Source organism: Dermochelys coriacea, chromosome 4 (assembly GCF_009764565.3).
Source record: "Dermochelys coriacea isolate rDerCor1 chromosome 4, rDerCor1.pri.v4, whole genome shotgun sequence".
NCBI classification, from domain to species: Eukaryota; Metazoa; Chordata; order Testudines; family Dermochelyidae; genus Dermochelys; species Dermochelys coriacea.
The window spans coordinates 61,496,433-61,510,790 of record NC_050071.1 but is presented as its reverse complement, the minus strand read 5'-3'; the positions used below and the strand labels follow the sequence as shown (position 1 = coordinate 61,510,790).

At 39.2% G+C, this 14,358-nt stretch overlaps 1 protein-coding gene across 11 annotated transcripts in view; it reads right to left on the bottom strand.

Moving 5' to 3' along the window:
* Window positions 1–725: 725 nt before the first annotated feature.
* TMEM131L (transmembrane 131 like) overlaps window positions 726–14,358 on the bottom strand; it is a 117,491-nt gene continuing 103,858 nt past the window's right edge. For 6 of the 11 annotated variants that reach the window (XM_038398703.2, XM_043513171.1, XM_043513167.1 and 3 more), the window contains 6 exons: window positions 9,285–9,363; window positions 7,684–7,769; window positions 6,070–6,190; window positions 3,915–4,003; window positions 2,207–2,349; window positions 726–1,141 (listed from right to left, as the gene is read on the bottom strand). In XM_038398703.2, the coding sequence (XP_038254631.1) occupies window positions 863–1,141; window positions 2,207–2,349; window positions 3,915–4,003; window positions 6,070–6,190; window positions 7,684–7,769; window positions 9,285–9,363 (797 nt within the window). In that variant the 3' untranslated portion in view covers window positions 726–862. Of the gene's footprint in view, window positions 1,142–2,206; window positions 2,350–3,914; window positions 4,004–6,069; window positions 6,191–7,683; window positions 7,770–9,284; window positions 9,364–14,358 lie in introns of those variants that run through there. The other 5 variants (XM_043513169.1, XM_043513172.1, XM_043513168.1 and 2 more) reach the window with 2 other exon arrangements.

Below are 14,358 nucleotides of genomic sequence, written 5' to 3'. Positions count from 1 at the left end.
TACAGATGGGCTGCTGACACAGCTTGCATGAAGGATACAATCAACAAGGGGCTGGTTCCTTTCTTGGTAACCTTTTCAACTATGAAGATTCAGCTTTCATAAAACAAACTGAAATGTTGCTGTTCTGTTAATCCTGCTTTGCAGAAAAGCATAAACTCACTGCTTAACGAAAAGTATGCCCCAATTTTAAACAAAGGAAATTAAATATACCAAAGACTGCTCATGTAACATGAAAGTAAAAAATGCATCAAAAATGCTACTGCAACATGAAAGTTAAGACACAAAATATCAGGAGGTACAAAAAAGAAAAGCTTCTCAAAGAAACATGGACTCTCACACGTTGCACAAATACATTATCATCAAATTACCAGTTAGGATTTTAAGGCCTGATATACAGCCAGGGCATAGCATCCACAAATAACTCTGCCTACAGAAGCAGAGTTTGGACATCTAAATATCTGCAACTGTAATTGCAAACAGATGGCCAAGTGTTACCATTTGCTGCAATTTATAAGTGCAATTTTGTGCCTGCAAATTTAGAGGCCACTGCTGAAAATCAAACTTTATATGAAATATGTGCAATGAGGGTGAATATATTGCTCTGAGAATCTGAATTTTTTCCATCTTTTGAAAATTGTGTTTTAAATTTTTAACCTTCACGTGATGTTAACATAACATTTTGTATGTAATATTTATTAATTCTTAAAAAGTACTTAATACACAGATTTCTGTAAAAAATTTTTATTGTCCATATAAAAGTGCCAAAATATCCACCAACACTGTAATCTAGTTCAACAGCCAGCTTAATCTAGTAATCAAAATTGCAAGCATCTTTATTCACATTTTTCAAATCAAATTCCTGTCACATGTTTCCACAGTAACCCGAGTCCCTAGAAAGTGGGAAATTTGCATTCCGGTTGGCTGCTGTAGTCCATATGTCCAAGTTCATATAGGCACGGAATGGGTTAAACCTTGGATAATACTCCTGCTTACACATAACAGCCTGGTTCTCCACATGAGCTGAGTGTTGACCGGTGGCACTGACTGGGCAGCAGCTTTCATAGACATCACTCTGAGGTGCCCAGATGGAACCAAAAAGTCCAGACATTGGAGACAAGCTTCTGGCACTTGAGAGGTAGGGCTGTAGGACAAGAAAAAAGCATCAGGGCAAAGTGCAAGCTAATATGTTGGGGAAAACAGAATCTGAAAAAACACACACTACATGGGAGGAAGAAGCCTGGGGAGCAGAATTGCTGAGAGAAACCTAGGGATCATATAGCCAGGAAATTATAGACAGGAGTTTACAAATGACATGGTTGCAAGAAAAAGGCCAGTGCAGTTTTGGGTTGCATATGCAAAGGCATTTCATAAAGCAGGGCAGTATTAGCCTTCTTCTATATGGCTCCGATGTGACCACAACTGGAGTACTATATTCAGTTCTGATCAAGCTCACCAGGAAAAATATAGAGAAATGAAGAAAATTTAAAGAAGAGTAACAAAAACTATCATGGGGATGAAGGACTGATTTAAGAGGCAAGATAAAAACAGCTAAAGCTGTATAAGCTTGGCTAAGAGATGACTAATGGAGGGACGTGGTAACGTGCTACAGCATTACTGGAAGAACAGAAAGGAATTATTTAAAATGGAACACACTGCTGTGAGAGTAATGGGGTGCAAGTAAAGAGAAATTTTAGAATGAATATCAAGACAAGCTTCTTGAAAGTGAGATGTATTAGCCTGTGGAACAGTCTGCCAGTGGAGGTGATAGAAGCTTCAGGACTTTTAAAACCAGCTAAAACACTAAGAAATGTATTACAGGGAAAATTCTGTTCTGTCAGGAAAATAGACTGAAGTTTTTCTAGTCTCAAACTTCTATATTTTATTTTAAGGTAATCTGAAATCATAGAATTAAATGTCCCTCTGTGCCCCCTGCAAATTTCTATCACTTCTTCCATCCTGTGCCCTATTGAATCCACTATGAGTATGTGCTGTTGAAATCATCTCTTGCTTTTACTGATGAGATTTGTCTATTAAACTCTCTTTTCCTATTGTAAACACAAAAAATACATTTTCAAAGTGGAAGATTTTCATCCTAGTGTAGGAGAAGGTGATTATATCTAAAGACAACACTACAATACATTGCACTGTGGGACTGAAATAAACATGTTCATCTTCCTGTTCATCTGCAGGTGACAGGAATACTCACTGAAGAGTTGACGTAACTGGCTGGTTCCCAGGTAGGCGTCATGTTGGGTGGAGCGCTCCAGGTAGTCTGACAATTGTGATCAATAAAGGCGGTATTTTGCCCCTCTGCAGTACATGGGAAGCCATTGGGGTAATTCATATTTTCTGCAGTTGAGGAGAGATGGAGAACAAAATTAAGCTTTTGCATTATAAATTCTATTAAACTTTCTGAGGGGGGAGGGGGGGAAGGGGCGGCTGAACTGTCCCAGCATGAGAGACATTAGAACTGCTAGCCGACTTTCACCAATCCAAGGTGACTTCCTGGCAATACAGAAATCACCTCTTTGTAACATTTACATATTTCCATGCATCTTTCAAACCTACAATGTAAATGGGATTATCGTTTCTTATTAGCTACTACTGGGGCCATTAGCCAATTGCTAGCAAGGGGATGGGTAAAGGCTACATAAAATCTTTTATCTCTGGATTGCTGGAGATTGAAATCCTCCATTAGCCACAAAGCAGGTAGATTGTGGACAACATTAAGACAAAGCTTCCCCATCCTTCCCTGCCCACATGCCTCAGCCCTAGACTTCCAAGGCACTACTGGGATTCAAAATCCTGTGCTCTTGTAGGTTCATCTTTAAATAAAGCCTGCCTAGTAGTACAGTATTCCAGGTACCTGTGAACGTGCTCAACGTGCAAAACAAATCACATCCTGGGAAAAAAATACTGGCCACAAGAGACGGTATGTTGCACACTCTAGTATACTGAGCTCTGTCACAGGGTGCGCAATCTGTTGGGATTTCTACTTTACGAAACCTGGTCTTTGCACAGCACTTTTAAGTTGCCTTATTTCCCACGTGCACACACAACACAATACTGTATAGTACTTGGTGTCAAGTAAATTTGAGTAAACAACAACTTCTCAAAAGTTTACAAACAAATACTTTTCAGGCTTTCTATTCATAGATTTGTTTCAGCTCCCTTGCTCTCCACCAATGAGTACCGACACAGTTGAGGTCTGAGATTTATGAGTGGGGTGCAGAGAAGGAATGGTAAAAAGAACACTCTGGGCCTGATAACTCTGCTGGAGTTAATGTAGTCCCACTGGTAGAAAACTGATGTAAGTGAAATCAAAATTAGGCCTTTAGGAAGCTCTGCAAACCAGATTTTGGGTGAGTGGGTCAAAAAACTCATTCGGGTTGTTCCAAATCAGGAATTTAACTAAGGGTATCTGAAAAACCACATTCTAGAGAGGAGTGAGGACCATGTGGTTAGGGTGCTAGAACAGGAATCAGGAGACCTGGGCTGTTTCCCTAGATCTGCCACAGATTAAATTATTTAACCCCTCTGGGCTTTAGTTCCCTAACTGGAAAACAGACATTACACATAACAGCCTGGTTCTCCCATCCTTTGTCTGTCTTGTCCAATTAGATCATAAGTTCTTTGGGGTAGGGACCAACTCTTGTGTGTCTTCAGCAACTCGCACAATGGGAACCTCATATTACCTGGGGTCTCTAAGCACTACTGTAAATACACATACACGATAATAACTAATTTCTCCTCATTTATTTTAACCTAATTAAAAAAAATTAGCAAGCTCAGCTCTCTAACAGTCTAGTGCTAGTGGTTTAAAAAAAAAATATGGTGTTAATTACCTTGCTTTCCAATGGAAGAGAGAAAAGAACATGCTTTGTGATATTTTGGAAGTTTAGCAGCACTCTTACCTTCTGGAAAAGCACTGTATCCATTCATCTCTAATGGGCAATACATGTTTGGGAACTGGCTATCGCAAGTTGCATTCCAATCAATGAAGCTATTACAACAAAATCAAACAACAAAAATCAAAATACTATCCTGGGTTTATGAAAATAGTTTAAAAACACTAAGATACTGTAAAACTATTATATGACAATTGCCTGAAATAAGTGATCGCACTTCACACATGCTGATTACATAATAGTACAGAACAGTTATTATCAGCAATGATGTTGTGTTAAAATTAGGCTAATTCTTATACTGAGCGGGGGATGTATAACAATTTTTATCATGGGGCGTGCTGAAAGCCATTGAATCAAACTGTAAACCCTGTATATGATGGGAACCACTTCAAGCCATGGGGTGCAGCATCCCATGCCCTCCTAGTTCCAGCATTTATGATACTGAGCATTTTTTAAAATCTTTTCCCCATGAGGCGGAAGAACAGACTAGTGGCTAAAGTACAGGACTGAAGGTAAAGATAAAGAAGGTTATCAGAGTTCTGTTTCTGGATCTGCCACAAACTTCCTGTATTACTTAAGCAAATAAAACCTTCTGGGATTCAGTTTCCTCATCTGTAAAAAAAGAATTATAGTATGTTCCTACCACATAAGCATCTAAGGAGGCTTATTAATTAATGTTTATATTTAAAAAACCCTTCAGATTGCTTTAAGTGCTATGGATATGTGACATAGCATATGATCGTGTTTAATTAAATACAGAATTTTCCTAAATCCTAACCCTGGTGTTATAATCAAGGTTATCTAAATGTTTCTATTCATAACTGCTAAAAATAGGGGTTTCTGCCTTAATCCCTTGAAATCACATTAGGCTCCTGGCAAACAAGTTGTCCTCTCGTATTTACTTGGATCTGTTATTGTATTAGTTTTCAAACTAAAATGATTTTAAATCTTTCAAAAAGTTTTTCTAAGAGTAGTTCTTAAAGATACATCAGAAATTAAACAAGCACTACTGAGGAGTGAATCTGAAGAGCCCCAAGGACTCAGTCTGGATAGGCTAGAAGGGTAAAAATTTTTTACTACTCTGAAGTTGTGTTAACCCTGTTATAACATCCATGCAATAAGAAACCAACATGAGTTATTACAATTTAAAAACAAATAATTTTACATAATTTTCATGTATAACTTTGTCTAAATAATACCAAAATTATGACATGAGCCTTTCAAAGCAACGCAGTTTAGTATTAGAGCTGCCACATATTACCATTAACTTGCTCTGCCTAAAAATTACAGCCTCAGAATACTTACTGTTGCTTCCCATTAGGGTTGCAGTTTTCGGACATACCAGGTTTAAAATCAGATTACTTGGCTGCTTTAATTCAAAATGTCATTGGTTGGGGACATTTGAGTTAGCACTTTTATGTCATATTTGCCCATAGCTTGTGAAGGGAAGAGCCAATGGTATTTTGCAGTTTGAAGAGGACATAGTAAGATGCAGTGTATTTGTTCCTAGTCTTCAGGGCCACTGCACCATGCATACTAAACTATTTTTTCCTGCAATTTACAGGATGGAGATACAGTTGTGGGGGGAAATGATCTTTCCTGCCTGAGGTTCACTGCTGTAGGAAAATCAATGCCTCAAGTCTTGAGAAAGTCAACCCAGCCCTCATTTTTATAATATTTTCAACCTGTAAATATTTGATTTGATCTTTCATGTACTCTTTTATTTATTTATTATATGTTTAACATATGAATCCAGTCCTGGATAAAAGATTGTAACAATAGGAAAGCATACATAAAGATGAGGCACCCATCTCCATCAGAAGGAAAAGAGAGAAATCAAAAGCTTTCCAAGAATAATTTGCTTAAATTTGTGAGAAATATGAAGTGAAATTTGAATTTGAAATACCTACATACGAGTGAGGAAGCTAGTCAATTTGTACTGACAATATTAATACCATGTGCTGAAAGCTAACAAACAGCTATAAACAGTATGTCTACAGTAAGATTTTTGCTTACTAGATCTTAACATGCAACCATGCCATAGAAACTGTTTAAATGGCACATGCTTAAACATTGCACGATAAGCTCAGATACATTCATGCTGTTAAGGCCGTAGGCTGAACAACGCAATACCAAAAAATTTAAGCAAAAAATAACTTGCCTATTTTGAACAGAAGGGGTTTCCTGGATCAGGCACGGTACATTATTCTCAAGGTTATAGTTTAAGCTATTTGTCAAACAGACTGGTTGAGCAGGCCACAAGTCTCCTGTAGGATAAAGACCTAGAACGGCAAAGAGATCTTGATTGCAGTGTATGAAATGCAATAGTACAGAAATGAGGGATCCACCAAATCTTAATACTATTGTGACATCTGATTCTTAGATCCACAGAAAAAAGGTTGTATGTAAGAGAGAGAATCCAGCCAAAGATCTCGCTTTATAGTTTTCCACAAAGGACAGTACCCATCCCTCCCTCCTATATTACTACTTGAAACCAAAAAGAAGGGCTGTCAATATAAAAAGAAACCTCACTAAAAGACTCCAAAACAGACCAATTGTCAGGGCCAGATCCTACAGCTGATATAAACTGACTCAATGGAGCTAGACCAATTTATACCAGCTGAGGATCTGTCCCTAAGAGTGTATGTCACTGGATGAAAATTCCTAGGGAAGAACTTATTGACAAATGTTTATGTTTGATGGAACTTGCTGTGCAGATGAAAACAAAATCAGACACTTTTCTATCGGTTAAAAAAAAAAGATTGACGCAGATTCTGAAATTCAACACAGCAAAAGCAAAGATTCCTACAGAAAGTACATGTGATGTTGGAATGACATTGATGAGAACTGGTACTTGTACCTTTCATCATGCGAGGATGGACTAAATGAAAATGAGTCCCTTCCCAAGACTGTTTTCACACTAAATTTGAATACTGACTATGTGTGTGTATTAAAACTTCTCCTCAGGAAGAGGCTCTAGTTTTGAACAGAAGAGCTCACGCTGCTAGAGCCATTAAAAACTGGAACAAATAAGTGCACATACTTTTTAAAGGAAAAAAGACATTAAAAAAAATGAGAGAGAGCAAGCTTCAGATTTCCTCTGACTCACAATTCTATTCTACAAACTCTAATTTATCCCGTAATCTTTTACTTTACAATTTATTAATCCCACCAAACAAATGAACATGATTTCCATTTGAAATGCAGAAAAACGAAAACAACCACATATTTAAGAGCCCAAATCATCACATCATTCATTTTGGAGGGAGTAAGGTCAAAAAGGGCTGAGGACTTTTTCTCAGTCATGATTTAGGAAATTAGGAGAGAAATATCTGATGGCATTAACTGTGTCTCCACTCCACTTAAGACAAGAAGTCAGTTCTTTTGACCTTTCAATCATGCTGGTAACTGTTTAAATGTTACTCTGCAGTCAGGGTGCTTAGCCTGTGCAAAGCATGACAACTGTCAGGAAAGAATACAGAAAGTGAGAAATGACACCTGAATCCTGCTTTTTTTCAGTGAGAACGCCATAAACAAAGTCTAGGTTATAACAAAGAGTAGCGATAGTAAAGGAAGTCTTCTCTGGGTCCTTTTAAGTTGTCAGGAAGTTTAAAAAAAAAAGTGAAGTCCTCAGCAACGCAGCTCAAACACAGCAGTCTGACAGTAAAGCCCTTGTGGGTTTATACATAAACGTAGTTAAGAAACAATGTGTGGTACTTATGTGTACTACTGTACAAACAATAGCACCAAATCCGTTGTTGAAAAAGTAACTAACCTGTATTTTTGTCAGGATCTGCAGTTATGTCAGTGAAGTTGGGACATACGGTTTCTGGATACTGGGGGACAGTATTTATGTCTCTGCTGAATGAAGACAAAGGACTTTTTAAAATTTTGGATTATCAACATTAAAAAATGCCCTAGTGATTCTTCTCCTGGAAAAGAAAATTCAAGGAGTTTTATAGGTTTTTTTCATGTTGAAAACGTTTTGATGAATGTCTCTAGAGTGGAAGCTACTAAACGGAGCAATGGAACACTAAATAATAGCCGATACTGTAGGGAGCATGGAAATGGCGTCCCTTTGCGCCACAAATTAAGTTTTTCCTTTGCCTATTCTCCTTACTCTGAGCTATCACATATCTCACAATCTTATCATTTTAGTGCTGCTTACATGTGGAAAACAAGTAAAATACTAATCATCTTAACTCTATTATCCATATTTCAGATGATCTGAAACTCATATAGGAGCCAAATTTCATTTATCAGACATTCTGATTACCTGAAGGTTTCGGATATCCCCCAAGCCATTCAGATAATCAGAGTTTACTTTAAGAAAACATATTCCATATTTTAGTGTGTGTGTATTCACATATTCCATAAACATCTAATTTAACTGGAACACAGACTGTATTGAGACTAAATGAGAGCATAGTTCATAGGTTCAGACTGAGATTAAGTTTGTTTGGGATGAGTTTTAGCTATTAGTGATTGCTAAACATAAGAGGTCCTCCCACATCTTTAAAACCAACAGGTCAGCTTTCCATATACTGTACTACAGAAATTTACTTCTCAGAATAATGTCACCTGCACAAGTTAAGAGGAAGAAAAAGCTCTGCTCACTGAGAGCCCAACTCTTCTTTTTGGGCATGACCTCTCTCCCAGTCTGTGACATTTTGGGCTGTCTCTCTCTCCCTGCAAATATCAGAGATGGTTCCCAATTTGTTATTGGAGATACAGGCTTTTCATCATGGCCCTTATAGCCCTACACCAGATGAGTATTTCCAAAGCTGCACTGAAATACTCCGTTATCATTAACGGCGGGGAAAAGATGTAATGGACTCTAGTAGGTGAATCCCACTTGTCTCAAACTGGGAGTGAGATGAAGATCCAGGTCACTAAAACTTTAGATGCAGCACATATTGTAGTAAGGGGGAGGATATGTCAGAGAAAGAAAAGGAACAATTTTCGAGTTGTCTCAGGACAACATGATTCTCATAAAAAGAACCCCATCAACTTAAAAGTGACATATTTGTCTGACCTTTTGTTACCTAAAAATTAGCACTGAAAACTACTAGAATGGGAAAATTATACAGAAAAAATAAACTTCCTTATTTTTCTTATGCATCCCATATTTCCCCTGCATAACAAGCAAGGTTTCCCTATCATTTGGGTAGGTTTTTTCATACAGCTACAGGGAAGAGAGAAACATTTTCAACACTAGGAGAACATGACTATACTACCACAAAAATTAGCAGCGAGAATCACTAGAAGGCGTAGGACCAGAAACTGTTTTTAATTCATTTTAAAAAAAACTAACAATATTTCAAGTTGATGGAGTTCCTTTAATATTTTACTGGGGTAGACTTAACAAAAATTTACCTGGTATTGCAGATGTTATGAGACAGATTTAAAGTGATGGGAGTTTCAGTTGGAAAATCATTTTGTGAAATATTCTCCCCTAAATAAAACAATGATTGTGAATCAAAAAAGATTTTGAGAACAGAAACATACACAATACACTTACCAATGGTGTGTATGAACTTACTTCTCAGTGTGGAATGTCAGTTCCAGCTCTTAACATTTCAGAATGTATTTATTAAATATGCTTATTCATAAACCCATCTGAAATCTATACAGGTGTCATGTATTATATGAATTCTCAACCTGGAGACCATGATCCGTTCTTTTTGGCTAGCTAAGAGGAGGGCCCAGACATTTTTTTTCTTTTGCAATATGGGCCCAGGATTTGGAAAAAGATTGAGAACCACTATTCTACCAGAAGAGTAAGTTCTTCTGTGATGTCAGACTTTATGAAAAGAAAATACCTTTATTTATGCATTGTTTTTTGTCAGTGTTCACCTTAACAATTGTTACTAACATTTATAATGTTAATTATTCATTCCTACTTACTATCAAAATGACTGTTTGAAAAGAGTTACACTACATTATGAATACATATGGTTGCCAACTTTCTAATCACACAGAACTGAACACCTTTGCCCTGCCCTTGCTCACTCCATTCCCCCCCCCACTGCTCTCTCCCCCCACCCTCATTCACTGGCAGGTTCAGCGGGTTGGGGTGCAGGAGAAGTGTGGGCTCCAGGCTGGGGCCAGAAATGAGGGGTTCAGGGTGTGGGAAGGGGCTCCAGGCTGGGGCAGAGGGTTGGGGTGTGTGGGGGGGAAGTGAGGGCTCCAGTTAGGAGTGCTGGCTCTGGTGTGGGGATGAGGGGTTTTGGGTGCAGGAGGGGATTCTGGGCTGGGGCAGGGGGTTTGAGTGCAGAAGAGGGTGTGGGCTCCGGGATGGAGTTTGGGTGTGTAAGGTGGCTCACAGCTGGGGCTGACCAGACCCGCCTGGGTCCCTTTTCGACCAGGTGTTCTGGTAAAAAAAACAGACGTCTGGCACCCTCTGAATACACAGAAAATTATTCCAGAGATAATTCATCTCATTAGGTCAGAGGAACAGCTAATCTTTCCTGACTCTGAAGCCAGGTCTGTTGATATGTTTTTGCTCAGACACTAAATTTTATTCATATTATTCAAAATAGCATTTAGAGACATGAAATCAATTTTTCCATCTCACTAGATGACATTCAATATAAACTATTTTTAAATTTTGTTCATTATTAATGCTGCAGCAAGCTACCTGTTACTAATATTATGAGTACTAAGGATTTTCACTGTTCTTTTTAATATGGCACAGCAATGAAGCATAATTGTGCCTTCTGGTGTTTGTGATGTGCTTTGGGCTTATTGCCATATACAAGCGCATGATTCTGGGGTATTTTCTGTAATTTTTTGAGCTGTCCATTTGTGCACTTTCTTAATTACCCACAAACAAAGATATCTTTTCACTATTTTGCCACTTACAGATGTAGGTCATATATATTACAATGCATAACATATCCATTGTTCCACATGTAACAATAATCTAAAGGTAAGGACTGAATTAAAATGTGGGCAGAGTTAGTAGCCGTCAGTTCTGCAGTCTTCCCAAAAGTGACTAATTGTACAGCTTCCTTAATTTCTGGTGTGGTACTTTTTCAGTTCACTTCCTCATCCACATTTTCTCTTTCCCCTTTTGCTTTTAGTGTTGATGGCTATTTTCTCTACTTTCTCAGGTGCTTTTACTCTCATATGTTTTAGTTCACATTTGGATTTTTATTACTCCTGCCTAAACTATGGTCTATGAAGCACTTGCAGGTAATCTGTGTAGAAGGGGCTGGTCACATGCTGTATACTCTGTATACTCCCAGTATCAAGTTGCTTATACAAGTGCCCAAGCCCTTCAAAATGAAGAAGGGCTGAGAGATCTGTAGAAGAAGCTAGAAACAAAAGGGGGGGGGGGATATTGGCAGACAAGTTGCCTCTACTAGGGGCTACTGCTAAAGAAAAGGTGGGGAAACAGGAGCTGTCCTCAGGAATCAGAGCCATCAGTGAGATGGAGCTTCCAGATAGAGAGGAATGTCTGGGGGAGAAGGGAGAAGAGGAGAATGAAGTGGCTGGGAAGCAGGGGGATGGGACGAGACAGCACTAGGCTGCCCAGAAGGCTGTTCAGGGAAAAAAGGAGGGGGATAGGGTTGAAAAGAGAGTGAACATGAGCAAGTGAACAGATAGAAGGAGAAGAAATGAAAAGCAAAGTGGACAATGCGGTTACACATTTCAAAAGGGACCCCACTCTTCAGTGTCAAAAACTTCAATACATTCCTAATAATACTCCCTCATGTAGAAACACTAGGTAGCTGCCAGGGGTTGCTACCTGGGGAAGAGGTCCACAGGGCAATCTCTATTAAGACACTGCAGTGCTATAAAAAAGTTTGTGCCTGTGCATAAAACAGTAGTAGGCCTGGCCATACCTACACCAAAAGGCCACTTTGTTCCCTCTCCAGTTTACATTCTCACTCTGACTCCTACTTCAGTTTTCATTTAAGAAGGGTTTCTCTCCTACATTCCCCCTCCCTCTACGCAGAGCCCTGAGTATTACGGCTGGAGCCCTTTCACTCCAACTCACCGTTCTCCTGTCCCTCGCAGGACGAGGTCACCATTGTCTGGCAATACCAGACACTTCTAACATAATCCTGTGACGCTCTTGTTGTATAATTTGGTTTCAAGTCTCAGGGACTTTTCTTAGCAGGGAACCAAATCACTATGTGGTGGAATACAAAATTCCACAGCTAAGTCTGAACTATGGCTTCAACAACATGGCCCTTCCACCCGCAAATAAACCTCCCAAACAGAAAACAGCTACATCAAAAGAGAAAACCTGGGCATGTTATTTTTATCTTTCCTTACTCACTTATGGTAATTAGAACTTCTATAGCAACTCTGCCCGCAGGCACCGCCCCTGCAGCTCCCACTGGCCGCAGTTCCTGACCAATGGGAGCTGTGGAAACCCTGGATGGAGGCAGCACACAGAGCTGCCTGGCCATATCTCTGCCTAGCAGCTGAATGAGCGGGATGTCACCGCTTCCTGGGAGCCTCCCAGGTAAGCGCCGCCCAGAGCCAGCCGCACCCCGTCCCATGCCCCAATCCCTTGCCCCCTTCCAAACCCAAACTCTGCGCAGGAGGTGTGGGAGGGGAGACTGCCCCAGCAGCGACTGGTATGACTGGCACAGGAGCCGTCTGAGCTGCCCCTGAGTCAGTGCACCAGTCGCTGCCGAAGTCAGAGGTCATGGAATCCGTGACTTCCATGACAAAATCGCAGCCTTGATGATAATATGTTGACAACTTTGTAAGACAGTTTCAATCACTGGATTATATATGTACAAAATATTATTCTATTGCAACCAGGCATCTCGAAGTGCCTTGCTCACACAAACGAATGAATCCTAACAATACTCATGAAGGTACAACAGTCAAGCGTTGTTAGACATATTTTACAGAGGCCCATGCTGGCCAACATCACACAGTGAATCAGTGGCAGAGCTAGAAAGAGGACGGGAGTGCCGACTCCCAGTTCCTTACTCCAATAACTAAAGGACACTACGTTAGGACGTCTACGTTCTACAATAGGACCCAACTGAACTAAATACTACAGATTAGATTGCAAAAGGGTCAAATCAGTTTGGAAAGGTTCAGACATGATGACAAGTTACTTCTTAACAGTATAGTCTTCTAGGTTTTCCCTCCCAAATGTGATGCCACATGTTCCTCCAGCCTTTCCCAGTATTCCTAAATGTATCTGAAGCATTTACAAAAAACTTACTTTTCCACCAATCTAGAGCACTAACCACAGTAGGAGAATGAGTATCATATTGCTGATCAGGCAGAAAGTAAAAGTTTTTCTAAGTCTAGTATGACAACATGAGGACAGAGGAAAGAAGTTCACATGGTTATTGAACATGGAAACAAAAATATATCCATGGTTAAATAAGAAATTACTAGTGTACCTTGCTAGAACGGGGAAAATACAAATATATTTTAAAAAGTCACGTTTCACACTACAACCCAAATGTACAACAAATCTGCCTATTACAGAAGAAAAACAGGCAATTCCCTAGAGAAAACAGCATGAATCACCAATCTGTCCCAACAAAAGTAGCTTAATAAAAGGTATTTATTCACTTGTGATCTGATGTGAAAATTCAGTGTTCAATGACTTTCAAAGACAGACTATTACCCCTGCATAATGTAATGGTTTAGTGCTAGTTCATAAGCTTTAATTAACACACAATAATACTGACTGGTTCACTGCCTGTATGAGTTCTTGGTTTGCCAGGTGTGTTTTCTTCTTTCCACATTTATAAGCAGCAGCATACCTGCAAACTTGAATTTGCTTTATGCTCAAGGACCCAACACTAGAATTACTGCCAATGCCACAGGCATTTATCACTAAAACAGGTCAAAGAAAGCACAGAGTTGGGTATGGTATCATGGCAACTTGAGTCACTAATGCATTCACCCTAAGATATTCTCGCAAAATGATTACATGTTTTAGACACATTTAATAAATAGGAGACCATTTTTCCCCATGAAGGAGCACAAAAGGTGTACAAATTAACTGGAGGCAACTAGATGCCTTGACTAGAGTATTAGGGAGCACTGAATGAATTTTCAGGTTTTCTAATGTTTACAAGGAATTTTCTAAATAATATGTTTTCATATTGAAACACTCAAATAGCACATTTTCAGATGCAGGAAAGATCTCAGCTACTTCAGAGTGTGCACAGGTCAGATATTTGAGTCCTGGTTCATTTCTAACCTACAATAGTATAATGGTTATGGAACAACAAATACAGCAATTCTGCATCTTGGAGTCTTTTAACTCCAATGTTTGTTTTTAGATTTCCTGAATAAACCAGGTTAACCATGAGTGGATGAATACAAAACCCCTTTGTGTTAGATTTAGCAACTGGTAAAATACTTTCTGGTCCCTCACTCTGTAGAATGCTACCATGAAGACTCGATTCTATTAAGCCATGGCAGCTGGGCAGACTGAAAAGGTTACACACTCTCC